The sequence below is a fragment of the Bos taurus genome, chromosome 5 (assembly GCF_002263795.3).
Source record: "Bos taurus isolate L1 Dominette 01449 registration number 42190680 breed Hereford chromosome 5, ARS-UCD2.0, whole genome shotgun sequence".
Lineage (NCBI taxonomy): Eukaryota > Metazoa > Chordata > Mammalia > Artiodactyla > Bovidae > Bos > Bos taurus.
Window position 1 is genome coordinate 79,942,003 of NC_037332.1, and position 17,800 is coordinate 79,959,802.

General features: G+C 39.1%; 1 protein-coding gene across 2 annotated transcripts in view; it reads left to right on the forward strand.

Annotated features, from left to right (window-relative positions):
- The window catches only part of TMTC1 (transmembrane O-mannosyltransferase targeting cadherins 1), a 311,748-nt gene that overhangs the window by 134,287 nt on the left and 159,661 nt on the right, over positions 1 to 17,800 (forward strand). For both annotated transcript variants that reach the window (XM_059886525.1, NM_001192761.3), the window contains exons 6-7: positions 9,640 to 9,721; positions 13,647 to 13,750. In XM_059886525.1, the coding sequence (XP_059742508.1) occupies positions 9,640 to 9,721; positions 13,647 to 13,750 (186 nt within the window). The remainder of the gene's footprint in view (positions 1 to 9,639; positions 9,722 to 13,646; positions 13,751 to 17,800) is intronic.

The window sequence follows — 17,800 nt, forward strand, 5'->3', positions numbered from 1 at the left end:
TCCTTATGAAAAATCTCTCTGGTTATCTGGACTAGATCTTCCCATCTAAATCTGATATCTCAGAAACTTTTGGAATAAATTCTGTCCATCATTTGCCCATTTGGGCTTTTGAGTCGTTTGTTCTTTGTTACGGATCTCAGTGTAGATACAATACCAGTGTCATACAATGCTGATGCTCCTCTTCTAGAAATCAGATTAGGTCATCTCTGCCTAAAGCCCTTCACCTGCTGCTCAGGGCCATCAGAACAAAGCCCAAATCCCATAATGGAATAAGGCCTGTAGTGATGTGGTTCTGTTGCCGGTGAATTTGAGGTTCTTTCTTCACTGTGAAAGAATTCAGAGATGAAGTAGAGTGGTTAAGAAAGTAAAGTGAAAGTTTATTTAAACAAGGATACGCTCTTAGAGGGGGCTTCCCAGGTGGCTCAATGGTAAAGAATCTGCCCACCAGTGCAGGAAACACAAGAGACTCGAGATTGATCCCTGGGTAAGGAAGATCTCCTGGAATAGGAAATGTCAACCCACTCCAGTATTCTTGCCTGGAGAATCCCATGGACAGAAGAGCCTGGTAGGCTACAGTCCATGGATCACAAAGAGTTGGACGCAACTGAGCAAGTGGGCACACGTGCACATGCTCTCAGGGAGAGCTGGCAGACAGGTGAGGAATTGCTGCTCTGGGTTTCTTTAGCAAGCAGGTTATGAGGGGTGTACAAAAGAAGGGATGGGGAAGGAGTTCATTCACTAGGGAAGGAGTGTCATTCCTAGGCCTTGGTAGACAGCTGTCATTTCTAGGCCTCTGTAGATGCGTGTTTCACCTCTTCTCCTCACCCAGTTCACTCTTGCTCTTCCTCAGATGTCAGTTTCATTGTGCCTCCCTTGGGGCATCCTTATCTCCCTCTCTGTTTCTGCTTCTTCCTGTGGAGTTGGCTGATCATATCATACCTTCTCAGTCCTGCTCACCTTCTTCTTGTAGCCATTTCTTCTCATTTAGAGTTTCTGAATCAGCCTAGTGAATATGGAGTTTGCATTTTGAGCTGTGGCAATCACTACATATATTAACCTTTAAATAGATATTTCTTCAAAGGTCCCTCAAGAATTATTCACTGCCTCAGACTGTCATTGGTATGAAGAACCCTTATTGTAGGTTTTATTGTAGATCTGTACAAACTGATGAAGGTATTCAAGTTTGTAAACTTTATCATTTTTAATTAATTAGAAGTCGTGGTTATCATGTAAAAATGTTGTTTAATAAATGGTCTATGTTGTAAGTGTGCTGAATAAGCAGCTCCATTTTATGTTTATGCCTTATCAAGCAGTGGGTGCTGTGGATTTGGGTTTGGGTCTCACCTCTGTTCCAAAATCACTGCAGATGGTGACTGCAGACATGAAATTACAAGATGCTTGCTCCTTGGAAGAAAAGCTATGACCAACCTAGACAGCATATTGAAAAGCAGAGACATTACTTTGCCAAGAAAGGTCCATCTAGTCAAAGCTATGGTTTTTCCAGTAGTCATGTATGGATGTGAGAACTGGACCATCGAGAAGGCTGAGTACCAAAGAATTGATGCTTTTGAAATGTGGTGTCGGAGAAGACTCTTGAGAGTTCCTTGGACTGCAAGGGAATCAAATCAGTCAGTCCTTAAGGAAATCAATCCTAAATGTTCATTGAAAGGACTGATGCTGAGTCTGAAGCTCCCTTAATTTGGACACCTAATGCAAAGAGCCGACTCATTAGAAAAGACCCTGATGCTGGGAAGGATTGAAGGCAGGAGGAGAAGGGGGTGACAGAGGACAGGATGGTTTGATAGCATCACTAACTCAATGGACATGAGCTTGAGCACGCTCCAAGAGATGGTGAAGGACAGGGAAGCCTGGCGTGCTGCAGTCCACGGGGTCGCAATGAGTTGGACACAACTGAGCAACTGAACAACGACAACTCAGCTCTGCCACTTGCCAGCTTTGAGGTCTGGAGTGAGTACATTCTTCAGCCTCACTCACAAGATGGGGACAAGTTTGGACTCTCAGTACTGGTATGCAGGTTAAATGAAATGATGAAGTCACTTAGCACAGTGACTGATATAGATTAAATGCATATTGTATCTCCTATTTTTAATGTGCGTGCACACATGCTGAGTTGCTTCAGTTGTGTCCAACTCTGTCAGACCCTATGGAATGTACCCTACCAGATTCCACAGGTTCTTTACCACTAGTGCCACCTGGGAACCCCATTTTTAATGAATTGAAACTAACCTGGAACTTAAACAGCAAGCAAGAGTGATAATCACCGAAACCGAATTATTGCTTTATATGTAGAAAGAATAAGAATTGGTGCCTCTGACTAAATTCATTGCAGCAGCAATATAAATTAGCCCCTCTGACTAAATTAATGAAACCTAAACTCGTTGACCTTTGACCCTGAAGGGATGTGACCTTTTGCAAGTCAGATGACATTTCTGGGCTTATTTTTATTCACCTGTGAAACTACTTGAACTGTTTTGATCCCTTTCAGTTCTATCTTTGATTTTCAGAATGGTTAAGAGAACTGAAATCGTATCCCCCTTTTCTCTGCCAGTATTTCCACTGTTCTATGTGTGATAATTTAAGTAAATGTTTCTTTGTAAGTAGCGTGCTGAATTAAGAGTTTAAAACTTCAAGAAGAAATTTTACCACAGGTATTGGGGTATTGAAAGTCAATTTGGGCTTCTGAATAGATTGAACTTAGAAATTATTATTGTCTTAAAATAGCTCCTTCCCTTTAGAATCTGCATTTGAAAATCAAAGAAGACACAAAAAGATAGTTCTGCTCCTCTATAGAATGCCATTGATTATTGATGTTTAGAGGAGGCAATTTATAGGTTCAAAGAGAGTGCATCAAAGAGAGAAACTGAAGGCTGCTTAAATTTCTTTTGTTGTTTTTGTTAATCTTTTCATCTCTTCTAATGTGAGCTAAGGCTTTGTGACTTTGATCAGCTGTGAGATCTTTTCTCTCTCTGTTTCAAAGAGAATCAGGATTTCTAAATTCCTGAAGATCTCCGGATTCAAATTCTTTTTATTTCTTTCTGCTTTTGGTCATATTATGTGACTGGAAAATTCTTGAAGAGATGGTAATGCCAGACCACCTTACCTGCCTCCTGAGAAACCTATATGCAGGTCAAGAAGCAACAGTTAGAATACCGGACATGGAACAATGGACTGATTCCAAACTGGGAAAGGAGCATTTTTTAAGCTGTATATTGTCACTTTGTTTATTTAAAGTATATACAGAGTACATCATGCAAAATGCTGGGCTGGATGAAGCACAAGCTGGAATCAAGATTGCCAGGAGAAGTACCAATAACCTCAGATATGCAGATAACACTACCCTAATGGCAAAAGGGGAAGAGGAACTAAAGAACCTCTTAATGAAAGTGAAAGAGGAGAGTGAAAAAGCTGGCTTAAAGCTCAGCATTAAAAAAACTAAGATCATGGCATCCAGTCCCATCACTTCATGGCAATAGATGGGGAAAAAATGGAAACAGTAAGAGACTTTATTTTGGGGGGCTCCAAAATCACTGCAGATGGTGACTGCAGCCATGAAATTAAAAGACACTTACTCCTTGGAAGAAAAGCCATGACCAACCTAGACAGCATATTAAAAAACAGAGACTTTGCTTTGCTGACAAAGGTCCATCTAGTCAAAGCTATGGATTTTCTAGAAGTCATGTATGGATGTGAGAGTTGTACTATAAAGAAAGCTGGAGCACTGAAGAGTTGATGCTTTTAAACTGTGGTGTTGGAGAAGACTCTTGAGAGTTCCTTGGACTGCAAGGAGATCCAACCAGTCAGTCCTACAGGAAATCAATCCTGAATGTTCATTGGAAGGACTGATGTCGAAGCTGAAACTCCAATACTTTGGCTACGTGATGAGACAAACTGACTCTTTGGAAAAGACCTTGATGTTGGGAAAGATTGAAGGCAGGAAGAGAAGGGGATGACAGAGGATGAAATGGTTGGATGGCATCACCGACTTGATGGACATAAGCTTGAGCAATCTGGGAGTTGATGATGGACAGGGAAGCTTGGCATGCTGCAGTCTGTGGGGTCGCAAAGAGTTGGACACAACTGAGCAACTGAACTGACTGACTGACTGATGTGACTATTAATCTTTTTCATTACCTTGAAGGAGCAAAGAGAGATTAAGTTAGTATGACAGGTATTACTGAAGTAATTTTGTTTATAGTTTTTAAATAATTTATTGGTGTATTATTAAATGGCAATAACTTATAGCTGAGATGTTTGCCACTGCAGCTGTTGTTTAGGCAAAAAATTAAGAGGTTTTTGAGAAGAACCAGAAAATCTAATATAGTATTCTCATGTAAACTACCAGGACTCCTTCAATTTGCTGTCTACATCCCAAACTGTAAGTTTTTATTTTGTATCCAGTCTAGTACTGGAGGGTAAGAATAATACAGACAAAGAAAAGGGGTTGAGTGGAGGCATCTAAGTATATTTAAAATTTTATTTGAGTCCATAAGCATTTATTGATCATCTTGCTATGATATATCAGCTATCTATTAACACAATAATTCTATGTTACAAAGTTCAATGACTTAAAATAATAAGCATTCATTTTACCCTCAAGTTTATGAGTTGGTGACTTTGTTACCAAACTCAGATCTGGATACAAGGAATCAGTGCTGTTAGAAGGGAAATACTTGCTCTAATCAAAAAGCCAGCAATCTGGGGGAAAGGTGGACTCATGTTCCAAAACCATCTCTGAAGTTTCTGTGTGGCCATGAAAGACTTTCAAGGGAAAAGGGGGAAGTAATCTCAGTTGATCATTGAGATAGGTGGTTAGAGTCATCACCGTCCCCCACTGTGTGCAGGCTTGTCGACTCCTTGTGATCTTTTTTAGATGCTATCTTATTCTGGTCATCTGTTGCTGCTAAGTCGCTTCAGTCATGTCCAACTCTGTGCGACCCCACAGACGGCAGCCCACCAGGCTCCCCCGTCCCTGGGATTCTCCAGGCAAGAACACTGGAGTGGGTTGCCATTTCCTTCTCCAATGCATGAAAGTGGAAAGTGAAAGTGAAGTCGCTCAGTCGTGTCCGACTCTTTGTGATCCCATGGACTGCAGCCCACCAGGCTCTTCCGTCCATGGGATTTTCCAGGCAAGAGTACTAGAGTGGGGTGCCATCGTTACGTATTATTCATTTCTATATCTTTGATTTAAGGAAAGAACCAACAGATTAGGCAAAGTATTCTGTGATCAAAAATTTGAAAGGTGTATTTGGGTCAGAGTTTAGTTAAAATATAAATTTGCTAAAGTGACAAGACAAAAAGGACCTCCTGCAGAGAGATCTTTCCTGCAAAGAACACTTTCCTGGAAAAAAAAAAAGCATCTCACAGCTTTGGATGGCTGGTTGTCCTGGTCTCAGCTGAGATCTCTCAGTTGGGATTTGATGACTGAGTAGCTATGGAGGATAACTTCAGGAAGAAGACCCATTTAGCTTTGAATATTTGAACATGATTAACTAAGGAGGTAGATGTTAGTAGTTAGAAATTTTGCAGTCAGAAAAATTAGGGCATGGGGAGCATAGTTTAGAACATTTATTTTGGATAGTCTTGATCTTTTGCTTTTATTTTCCTAATATCAGAAATTGTTAAAAATGCAGAACTTGATAATGCTACTACCCCAGACTAATGTTAAAGTACTTTTTTAATGTGCAACAGCAAATTATCAAAGGTCTACTTAAAAGTGAAGGAATCATCTTTTTGCTTCACCAGGCAATGGCACCCCACTCTAGTACTCTTGCCTGGAAAATCCCATGAATGGAGGAGCCTGGTAGGCCGCAGTCCATGGGGTCTCTAAGAGTCAGACACGACTGAGCAACTTCCCTTTCACTTTTCATTTTCATGTATTGGAGAAGGAAATGGCAACCCACTCCAGTGTTCTTGCCTGGAGAATCCCAGGGATGGGGGGGCCTGGTGGGCTGTGGTCTATGGGGTCTCACAGAGTCGGACACGACAGAAGTGACTTAGCAGCAGCAGCAGCAGCAATATTTGTTTCACCTTTATCACCTGGTGTTCCTTTTAAATTTTTTCAGTAATTTTTCTGTTTTTCTTTAGTTGTCATCTTTGATGTCATCAGTTGGTGAGAACATCCAAAGATCATAGTATTGGACCCAAAAGGGACCTTGAAACCACTTAGTCAACTACCACTGATGTAGGAAGGAAATGAAGCCCCTGTAAATTTGTACCAACTAATGTGAGAGATTAGCTGGAAGCACAGGGATAGAATCCTGAACTCTTGCTCTATGCTAATGGTTTCCTCAATGGTTCAGTTTTGTTGTTTTCATGTTCTCTGTCTTTGCAGGGAAAATAGTGGAGAATTTAACTGAAGTTGAAAATTATCAATGATGACATTTGCATAGTTCTTTGTGTTTGTAAGGTACACTCAGCTATATTAGCCTGTGATTGAAATGAGTAGCTGAGGTAATCTGATATTATGGTTAAGTATTAGTTTTAATTTTTCAGTATCTTCCTCTATTGAAAAGGAGTTATAATGTTCTTCCTCAAGGAATTGTTGAAATTACAAAGAAATTGTAAAGGGATTAGTACATTTATATCACTTATATTTGTGCCTGACACACAAATTTACTATTTTTACTATTTTATACAAGTTTACTATTTTTACCATTGTTATTATTTGTTATTGTTTGGTTCTAATTCAGAAGTATTGTGGACTAAGGGGAGAAATTCTACTATCCAATTTTTATAGGATAGGAGAGGGAAAGGAGTTGCAGAAAATTCAGTTCTCTGTATGAACTTAGGAATCTCAGCCTCTGACCTAGTGTTTACCAAAAAAGAGGACCATGTCATTTTGGCTCATTTTCTCATTTAATTTTGGTCAACAGCTGGAAATGGAGATCTTGAAAGGTCTTTTTATTCAACCACTGTTCTCTGTATCTTCCTAGGCTTTGTTACATTTTAAGAGTAAATTATTTGGTACTTTTTTACAGAAATAGAATTTTTCATGGAGGAAGAATTTCCAAACAAAGGGGCTCTTTTAAATATATTTCACTGAACTAACCATCATATACTGTGGTTCTAGTCAAGGCTATGGTTTTTCCAGTGGTCATTTATGGATGTGAGAGTTGGACTGTGAAGAAGGCTGAGCGCCGAAGATTGATACTTTTGAACTGTGGTGTTGGAGAAGACTGGACTGGACTGCAAGGAGATCCAACCAGTCCATCCTAAAGGAGATCAGTCCTGAGTGTTCATTGGAAGGACTGATGTTGAAGCTGAAACTCCAATACTTTGGCCACCTCATGAGAAGAGTTGACTCATTGGAAAAGACCCTGATGCTGGAAGGGATTGGGGGCAGGAGAAGGGGACGACAGAGGATGAGATGGCTGGTTGGTATCACCGACTCAATGGACATGGGTTTGGGTAGACTCCAGGAGTTGGTGATGGACAGGGAGGCCTGGTGTGCTGCGATTCACAAAGAGTTGGACACGACTGAGCGACTGAACTGAAATGAATTGAACTGAATTGAACTGAACCATCATATTGAGCTTTCAGTGAAACAAAATACCAATTACCTAAGTTTGACTTCTAAAACCCTGTGATTTGTTTTATAGAGAGGAAACCACTCCTAATTTTTCCACTGTGTTAAAATAAACAAGCAACAGGGGAAACCTGAGAAGTGTAGTTTCTCAAAACAGGCCAATCCAAGAAGGGCTTTTTCTTTCAGACGTGTTGCCAGTTCAGCCCTTTTCCTTCCCACACTGTCATTCCCTTTGCCTTCCTGCTGCCAATTATCCACATCCTGTCAAGGAATAGTAGAAATATCCACAGTTGGTCTTTGTTGAATTGGTCCGAAAATGATAGTGATGGTAGAGGCAAAACTAAGGAAAGGCCCAGAGCAGTGCTTTAACCTTTTTGGAATCACAGACCTGATCTGACACTGAAGATCAAAGCCAAGGACTTTGCCTCAGAGAAATGCACCGATGCAAACATTCATGATATCTCGTGTACAGTTTCAGGAGGTGATGGACTCTCTCAAGCCCACTTTAGGGTGGAAGAGATCACCAGTGTCATAAAAGCTGACAGTATCCCTGACTTTCCTCCTCTTGAGGGCTTAGGGAGAACAAAGGATTTCAACGTCGTGCTTGGGGGTGCATCCAGTCCAGAGCTTGCTAAAAGGTGACTGTGAATTGCCTTTTGGAAAAAGAAAAGGAAAGCAAGAATGAAGGATCTGCCTTGGAGTGATACTGTTTCCTCCTTCCAGAGCCACTTGGACACACTTAGCTGTTATAAAATGGGAAGCACATGTGTTTTGTAAGGAGTTCAAGTTAGACATTTTTTTGTGAGATACTAACCCACTCAGGTCTCACAAATGAAGCTTTCTTTGTGTAGAACATCCTCACTGTGTGAAGATAACACATTCATATACAGATTTTAAGAAATTCTTGAGGAGGATACCTTTGAGGAAAAATTAAACAAACAAACAAAAAAAAAGTGAAAAGGGGCCAGGGAAATAAGGATGAGGTGGGAAATATTTGCTGGATTATGTGGTTTGATTTTTTCCCTACGGTTTGTACTTTAAAATACAGAAATTTGTCTGTAGGTGAAAAGGAGTTGCTTTAAGTTTTCCTGGGGAAGTTTGTTGACAGCTTCCTCTTCCTTCCTTTTGATCATCTTTATTAAACCAACCAATCACATGTCTTCCGTGTGGACATATAGTGCTTCCACTTTGTACAAGTGGCAGATGCAGGCTCCATACAAGTTGCTGCCCCTAAAGAAGTGGCATTCTCATTACCTGGTTTGGTTCCAAGGGTCATAGGCACATGAAGTAATTTTCCATTGCATTTTCATGAGCTCTGGTCTGACCACTGATGCTTAATAACTTTGTTTTTGTCTTGTTGTTTAGTCACTTGGTCCTCTCTGACTCTCTTGCAACCTCATGGACTGTAGTCTGCCAGGTTCCTCTGTCCATGACATTTCCAGGCAAGAACACTGGAGTGGGTTGCCATGCCCTCCTCCAGCAGATCTTCCTGAGCCAGGGATTGAACCCGCATCTCCTGCATTGCCAGGCAGATCCTTTACTGTTGAGCCCCTGGGGAAGCCCAATAACTTTAACTTTGTTACCTTGGATAAGTTACTTAATCTCATACAAGCTTAGCATCTTTTTTTTTTTAGGGGTAAAACATTTGTGAGATGTTTTGTGGGTGAAAGACATTGTCCTTCTCAAGTTACATTCAGTAGGCAAATGAACTCTTATTTTGTTTAGGATCATCCCTGTGACTAGGGTCATCATATAGTAATAGTTGCCAGAATGCCTCTGTTATTTGGGGTTAGATAGGATAGTAATATATAACTGTAGCTAACTGTACTAGGTTGTATTCCCTGTATTATTGTACAGCTTATTATTCTTCACAACTTTCCTATGAAGTAGACACTACTCAACTTGTCCAAAATCTTCCAAACAGAAAGAAGCAGAGCTGGGGATTGAAACCTGCGTGGTGTGTTCCAGAAACCATGTTCTTAACGGCTATCTTTTCCAACCTTTTGAGCTAGAGCCTATTCACACTGAAAAGAAAATGTTACATGTAGTGGACTCTGACACTTATTTAATATGCTTTTTCTTTTCTGTTTCAGGTATCTGACAGCAAGCAGCAATAGAAATTTCCTGCTTACCATGAGGCCCTTCTTAAAAAGGGCCACTTTGGTCATAAGTTATGTAAGTATATATATGCTTTTGAAATATCTAATAAGAAATATTTTACTTTGACTCAGAGACATGATCCAGATTGTTTAATAGAATCAGCAATCGAGCCTAACAATATGATTTTAAGATCAAACAGTTTACATACCATAAATGTTACAAAGCCTTGGAATGTAAATATGGAAGCATTCTAGGGATATGTGAGTTCAGTGACACCAACAGCGTGAACTGTACTTTGTGAGTTCTTTTTAGGATGCTGGTGCTGAGTTGTTTCTGCAACACAAACCTGGCTGTATCAATTATCTGTTCCTGCATTACAAAACACCTAAAATGTAGTGGCTTAAAACAAAACCATCATATTAGCTTCCCTAAATGCTTTAGTTTGGGTCACATCCAGCTGGCTGGTTCTTCTATATTTTTGGCTGGGGTTACTCAAGCAAGTTTGTGCAGTTAACCTCTCTGTGATAACTCAGAGCAGGTAACCTCTCTGTGATAACTCATCCTCTTAGGCCTCTTTCTGTGGCTACTCTCTCTAGTTGGATGGACAGGATCTTTTTACAACCTGACAACTGGATTCTAGGACAAACTGCAAGACCTGGAAGTTTCCACTAGATTCTTTTGTTCAATGCAAGTCACAAGACCAGATTTAAAGGAAGGGGAAGTTGACTCCACTCTTGATAAGAAGAGCAAATAGAAGGTGCATACAGAAGAGATAGGGGTTCTTGGTCCTGATCTTCAGTGACTATCACATTGGGCATCTTCTTACACAGTTGAATGCTTCTATTCAAAGAAATTAGGGGATCAGTCTCTTTTGCTGTTGCTGTTTTTCATAAATTGTAAGTCCAGATTTATAATAAAGTTTGATAGGAAACTTATGAAAATGTTTTTGATTGTAATATTAACAATTAATTATATTTTAAATCAGCATTAAGGCGTGTTTAAGCACTGCAGATGGTGATTGCAGCCATGAAATGAAAAGACACTTGCTCCTTGGAAGAAAACCTATAACTAACCTAGACAGCATATTAAAAAGCAGAGACATTACTTTACCAACAAAGGTCTGTCTAGTCAAAACAATGGTTTTTCCAGTAGTTGTGTATGGATGTGAGAGTTGGACTATAAAGAAAACTGAGTACCAAAGAATTGATGCTTTTGAACTGTGGTGTTGGAGAAGACTCTTGAGAGTCTCTTGGACTGCAAGGAGATCCAACCAGTCCATCCTAAAGGAAATCAGTCCTGAATATTCATTGGAAGGACTGAAGCTGAAGCTGAAACTCCAGTACTTTGGCCACCTGATGAGAAGAATGGACTCAATGGAAAAGACCCTGATGCTGGGAAAGATTGAAGGCAGGAGGAGAAGGGGACGATAGAGGATAAGATGGTTGGATGGCATCACCAATGTGATGGACATGAGTTTAAATAGGCTCTGGAAGTTAGTGAAGGACAAGAAAGCCTGGCATGCTGCAATCCATGGGGTTGCAAAGAGTTGGACACAACTGAGCAAGTGAACTGCTCAGTTCAACTGAACTGAAGCAAGAAGGTGTGCAAAAACTGAATGAGATGGAGAGCTTTGATTGGACAATTTCAGCAAAAGGGGCAGACGGTTTCTCTAAAGAATGCCCCAGTATCTTTGCATAAAATAAAGACAATTCAACTTTCATTTCAGAAGTGATTTATATCTTCGTGTTGTTTGGGAATGCAAGAATTTGACAGTACTGCTGTGATGCCCTGTACTTCCTGCTATAGGGCAGTTAATTCATTTAGGCAGTTAACAGAGAGGTAGAAAGCTTTTCATAAGTCTCTTGAGTCTTAGTTGCCTTCAGTTCAAAACTACCTATATGCCAAAGTAGCGTATTTTGGGATGACATATTCTGTTACCTCTTAGTAGTTTAGGGAATTCATATTCTTTCAGGATACTTTTCCTGTTACTTTTATAGTTGACATTTTCCATTGCAATATCTTTAAAATTTTAAATTTAGTTTATGTGAGTGTTAATTAAAATGATTTTTAATTTCTTCTTAGGCATTATTTACTGCCGATATGCTTTTGACTGACACTATATGTTTACTTTAGATTTTTGGATTTGGGGTCACTTATGTAAAAAAGCATTCATGAAATAAGTCAGTGATATTCCTTGGAAAAACTGCAGCCTTAATTCCCTCCTCATATTAATATTTTAGCTTTTAGTGAAGCAGAGATTTCCCTCTGACTCTGATAGGCAGACACAACATAATTGGTCCCTACTAAAATGAGAATTACATCTAGAAGGTCTGTGTGGGTGAATTCTATAAACAAATGTCATCCCTACTGAAGTGTCTTTGGCCTCTGGTTTTCTCAACCCATCTTTGGAATGGGATAGCACCATTCAGTGATAAAATTCTATTGAGTGACACAAAAGTTGTTTCTTGGGGTTGTTGAAATAACTCTTCGTGGGTAGTCTGCTTCAGAGCATTTGAGGGTTGGAACATTTCCAGATGTGTTTATTCAGGACACAGAGGTATCTTCTACCACAGCTGAAGTTAAGTTTCATGGGGTTGTATGAGAGCAGTGATTAAGACACAGGGCATTGGAGACCAGTGACTTGAGTCCAACTCCTAGATCCTGTAGTTTATTAACTGTTGGATTCTGGGCAGATTACCTTTAAGCTTCAGATTCCTCATCTTCCTATTGGACTGGTAGGCCTCAGGTGGAAGGATCTTTATAGTAAATCCCCTACTTATGAATGAGTTCCATTCCAAGGGCATGCTCCTTAAGTCCACTTTTTTGTAAGTCCAACAAAGTTAGCCTAGGTACCCAGCTAGGCTATATAGTACTGTACAGTGATAGGTTTATACTTTTCATGCAAATAATACTTTTAAAAAAAAAATAAGGGAAACACTTTTAATCTTATAGTACCTTGAAAAGTACAGTAGTACCATACAACAGCTGGCATACAGGGGCTGGCACTGAGTGAACAGGCAAGAAGAGTACTGCCTGGAGGAGGGAGAGGAGGTGGGAGATGGTACTGTACTACTGATTTTTATACAATACTATACAGTGGTTTGTTTTAAAAGAATAAGAACCAAATATAAGTTTAGATTATCTTAGTGATTATATACTAATATTCCTAAAGAGTGGCTTGCCACGTGGCTCAGTAATAAAGAATCCACCCGCCAATGCAGGAGACATGGGTTCGATCCCTGGGTCAGAAAGATACCCTGGAGAAGGAAATAGCAACCCACTCTAGTATTCTTGCTGGAAAACCCCATGGACAGAGGAGCCTGGCAGGCTACAGTCCATGGGGTTTCAAACAATTGGACGTGACTTAGCAACTAGACAACAACAACAAAAGTACACAAAAGCACAACCACTGTGGAAGATGCACACACATGACAGTGTTCACCAGATGTGTGAACTAGCGTGTGATTAGACATGCAAATGCAAGTTCACATCCTTGAGATTTCACAACTTGAAGGTTCTTATGTAGGGGACTTTGTTGTTGTTAAGTCACTAAATCATACCCCACTCCTTGCTGCCCCATGGACTGCAGCACACCAAGCTCCTCTGTCCTTCATTTGCTGTTGGAAATGGCAACCCACTCCAGTATTCTTGCCTGGAGAATCCCAGGGATAGAGGAGCCTGGTGGGCTGCCGTCTGTGGGGTTGCACAGAGTCGGACACGACTGATGGGACTTAGCAGCAGCAGCAGCAGCAGCAATGGATAACAGTGACAGCTGTTATTAGATTTGTGTGCCTTTCCCTTGTCAACTTCATTGTTTTCTCTCCCCTCTAACTATTTCCATCTTTTCTACTCATCTTCAATGATAGAATTTTATAAAAACGCTCATTAAAAAATGTGTTTGTAGGACAAAATATTTGTAAAGCATCTGAAAGTATTTTCCAGAAAAGCAGGGCTTATTTCCAACAAGCAATTTTCTCAGCAAATCTTCCTTTTTCCAAAGGTGATCATTGTTCTGTACTTTCGTCTGTGGATAATGGGAGGTTCTATGCCCCTCTTTTCAGAGCAGGATAATCCAGCTTCATTTTCGCCTTACATTCTTACAAGGTCAGTAGAAATGAATTTTTTTAACTTTACTTGGTATTTATCTGATTGTTTTAAGTAATCTTAAGTGATATATTGACTTTGCATTTTAAGGAAAGAAAGGTTGTGTTCTAGTCAGGGTGTATGGAAAAAAGATACCACTGTTTAGACATTTGGAATTCTTTTCAACAAATGGTGCTGTTTTATCAATATTATTATAATTTTGTCATTATTATTGTTCTCATATTGGTATACACTTTATTGAGCACTTAATAATAAGTATCTATTGAGTGTCTCATAAGGCAAACGTTATGGAACAAGTACTGAGAGGTGTTTAGGGGTTAACTGGACATCATAACTATTTGTAAGAGTGAAATCAGTGGGAAAGTTGAAAGTAACAAACAGAAGTGAGTAACAATTTTTGCTAAGATACAGTCAGTTATATATAACCATTTGGCCTTACGAGATTTAAGATAGGGGAGTAAGAAGTGATGATGACCAGTGGATTTTGTTCATTTTAATTCCTTATCCAACCTGCTGTGATATACTTCTGAGGCTCTCAGATATAATTATATTTGATAGTTTTCATAACATTTCTTGAGGATGTATTATTGCTATAATATTTGTACGTTAAGTTTACTGTTCTTAAATTTTCATAGTTTTATATACTTTTTAAATATCTAATAGTTTTCATATTAGTAACTTACCTTCTCTTTTTTGTGTTTGCAAAGACATAATAAATCTTAAACCTTGACTGATAGCATGTATATAGTTTAGCTTATTTGTATCTCTTAGGTATAGGATATTGTTGAATTTTGTTTTTATAAAGCCAAGCAGTGATTTCTGTTTTATTTCACTTAACTTCAGTTATTTACTTCATATGTTTTAATTGGTAAATTTCTAGTATCTTTGCATTTTATATATTTCTTTTTTGTTCTTAGTGTTTTCTTCCTTTTAAAGAATATTTTCCATTCATAAAAGATAACTTCCAATTTGATGAATCCTTTTTTATAGTAAATTTGTGTCACAATTGCTTTCATTACTTGAAATATCTATTTGTGTTAAAAAAAAATCTTGAATATGCTTCAGAAACCATATGGTATACAGCCTTGAGTGTTGACTTAACCCTCTGAGGTAATCTAGAGGCTTATAAATTGTTGTTTATGTTTTATATTTTTCAAAAAATTATTTAGTCCATTTACTAAGCTTGACATTTCTAACCCAGATTTTTATTAATATTGCAATCTACTTGTCCTTTTTTAGGTTTCTCTCACTGGCTTTCAACATCTCCAGAGTTCCTTGTCTGGGTATTTTTAGCTCATTGATAAAATGTTTCAGGTTCTGTAGCTCCTTCAGTAGCTATTTTCTGCCTTTAAGAGAAAAAAGCAACTTTGCCAGATCCTGTTCTTGCTTATGGCTCCATTTATTTCCCTTAGCCCTCTATTGGTCTCCCTCCAAGCTTTCTTGTCTGATGAATTTAAGTGGTCATTCTTTATAGTTGGATGTAGCCTATTCATCTGGAGACTGAGCATACCAGTGTCCAAAAGCCAAGCTTCACGCAGGAGATAGACAGATGAGAACTAGAACAGATTGCTCTCAACTACCAACCAATCATTTCATTCGTAGCTCTGTCATCAGCAAACACATGCCTGCCCCCCAGTCCTTGGTGTCTGGACAAGGTGCCTTTGGTCTCTGGCTCACTTGTCCTCCTGTCTATACCATCTTAGCTGCCAGAGTAGTCAGGTTTCATTTTCACTCCTGCCAGTGGTAAAAAAAAAAATTCTTTGGTGGAACCTCTGGCAGATTTAGGACCTTGGGGGCTATCATTCACTAGATTCTGCCTTTCACTTCCAAAGTATTTATGTATGTTTTCTGAGGCAGCTGATATACCTTTCATCCAGGACTTTCTGTCTGTGAATCTATCTGAGTTTATCTAAGTTTATCTCAGTCACTCAGTTGTGTCCAACCACTTTTGACCCCAACAGAACTGCCAGGCTCCTCTGTTCTTGGAATTTTTCAGGCAGGAATACTGGAGTGGATTGCCATTTCCTCCTCCTGAGGATCTTCCCAGTGTCTCTTGGATTTAAGGCAGGTTCTTTCCGACTGAGCCACTGGGAAAGCCAAGTGACTCCTCAGACAGTTCAGTCAGTATAAAGTGATAGAACAGAATGTCCTAACACCTTTATATTATTTATCTTAAACAAACAAACACATATCTTTTAGTTCTTGTGTTTCATGCCTAAAATACTCTGGGACATTTCAATGATAGTTGCTATAAATGGCCTTTCACATTCCTCTAAGGTAGCTGTATTATAACTGATTCTTTTGAACATCCAGAAAATTGTCTTTAATACCTCTCCTGAGTAAAGTTTGTACACTGCTTGCATACTGTTTGACTTCTAGTACAATGATGATTTTAAACTGGGTTATCTTAGTCTGTTTCCAGTTCTCTTTTTTTCCCCTCTTCTCATCAGCTGTACAATTTAGCTATGACTTGGCTGGCTTTGTGGGTCTGTCTTTACCAATTAGAGGATTGTCAGTCAGCCAAGTCTCGTTAATGCTTCACCTCTTTTAGTGGATTTGTAAACTGAATAACTTTTATAGCATCTTTGCTTCCATCTTGCAAGGATGAAAGTGAAAAGTGAAAGTGAAGTCACTCAGTCGTGTCCAACTCTTTGTGACCCCATGGACTGTAGTTCCCCTGACTCCTCTGTCCATGGGATTTTCCAGGCGAGCATACTAGAATAGGTTGCCATTTCCTTCTCAAGGGGATCTTCCTAACCCAGGGATTGAACTTGGGTCAGGAAGATCCCCTGGAGAAGGGGATCTTAATAACTTTATTATCAGGTGAGAGTTTTCAAACTAGCTTTCTCGTTCCTTAATAATTGTTGAAGTTAATGATTACAGATAGTTTTTAAAGTATCCTAAAAGCTTTTAAGGGTTGCTTGGTCAACTCTTTGTTTTTTGGTTTCTTTCAAATGACTTCTTGTGACTTAAGTTCTGAGATTCCTTCTCTTTGAGATGATCTATTCCCATGTATTAGCTAAGAGGAAATACCTGCCATTTTCTGCCTAACAAAACTGAGATTCAAAATCATGGTATACTCTTGGGAAACCTTTGTTAAGAAAAAGTATCTAAGACTTGGAAAAGCAAAGCGTGACTGTGGCATTCGCTGTGATGCAGAGCATTGGCTAACAAACCTAGAGGAATCCAACTTTGGTTGACTTGCTACTTACAGTCGCTGTATTTTACAACTCTGTTCACTTAAAATTTTATGTATAGAAATCTGACAGGTATGATTATTTCTTTTCTCTCTAGTAGAAAATAAAATTTCAAATGTTAGTTTTATTCTTTGTATATAATTTTCCAGTCTTATTACTTTTTACTTTTTCATGAACTGTGAAAACTTTTCTGAAATTTACTTTATATAGATACATATATATTTATGTTTCTGGAGTTAAGTTCAGTTCAGTCTGACTCAGTTCAGTTCAGTTCAGTTTGCTCAGTCGTGTCTGACTCTGTGACCGCATGGACTGCAGCAGACTAGGCTTCCATGTCCATCACCAACTCCTGGAGCTTGCTCAAACATGTCCATTGAATTGGTGATGCCATCAACCATCTCGTCCTCTGTTGTCCCCTTCTCCTCCTGCTTTCAATCTTTCCCAGCATCAGGGTCTTTTCTAATGAATCGGTTCTTCATATCAGGTAGCCAAAGTATTGGAGCCTCAGTTTCACTGTAGGTCTTTCCAATGAATATTCAGGACTATATTTCTTACATAAACTCAATTTATATCTGTATTTAATAATAGCTTTATTGAGATATCATTTACATGCCATACAATTCATTTATCTCCAATGTACAGTTTGGTCATTCCCAGTATACTCACAAAGTTTAGTGCAACCATCACCACAATCAAATTTAAAGCATCTCCCCAGAAAGAAACCTCATATCCATTAGCAGCCACTTCCCATTTCAGTCCAGTCCCCCAACCCTAGGCAACCACTGATCTATTTTTATCTCTATAGAATTATCTCTGTAGAGTTACTTATTCTGGACATGAGCCAGTGAAATTA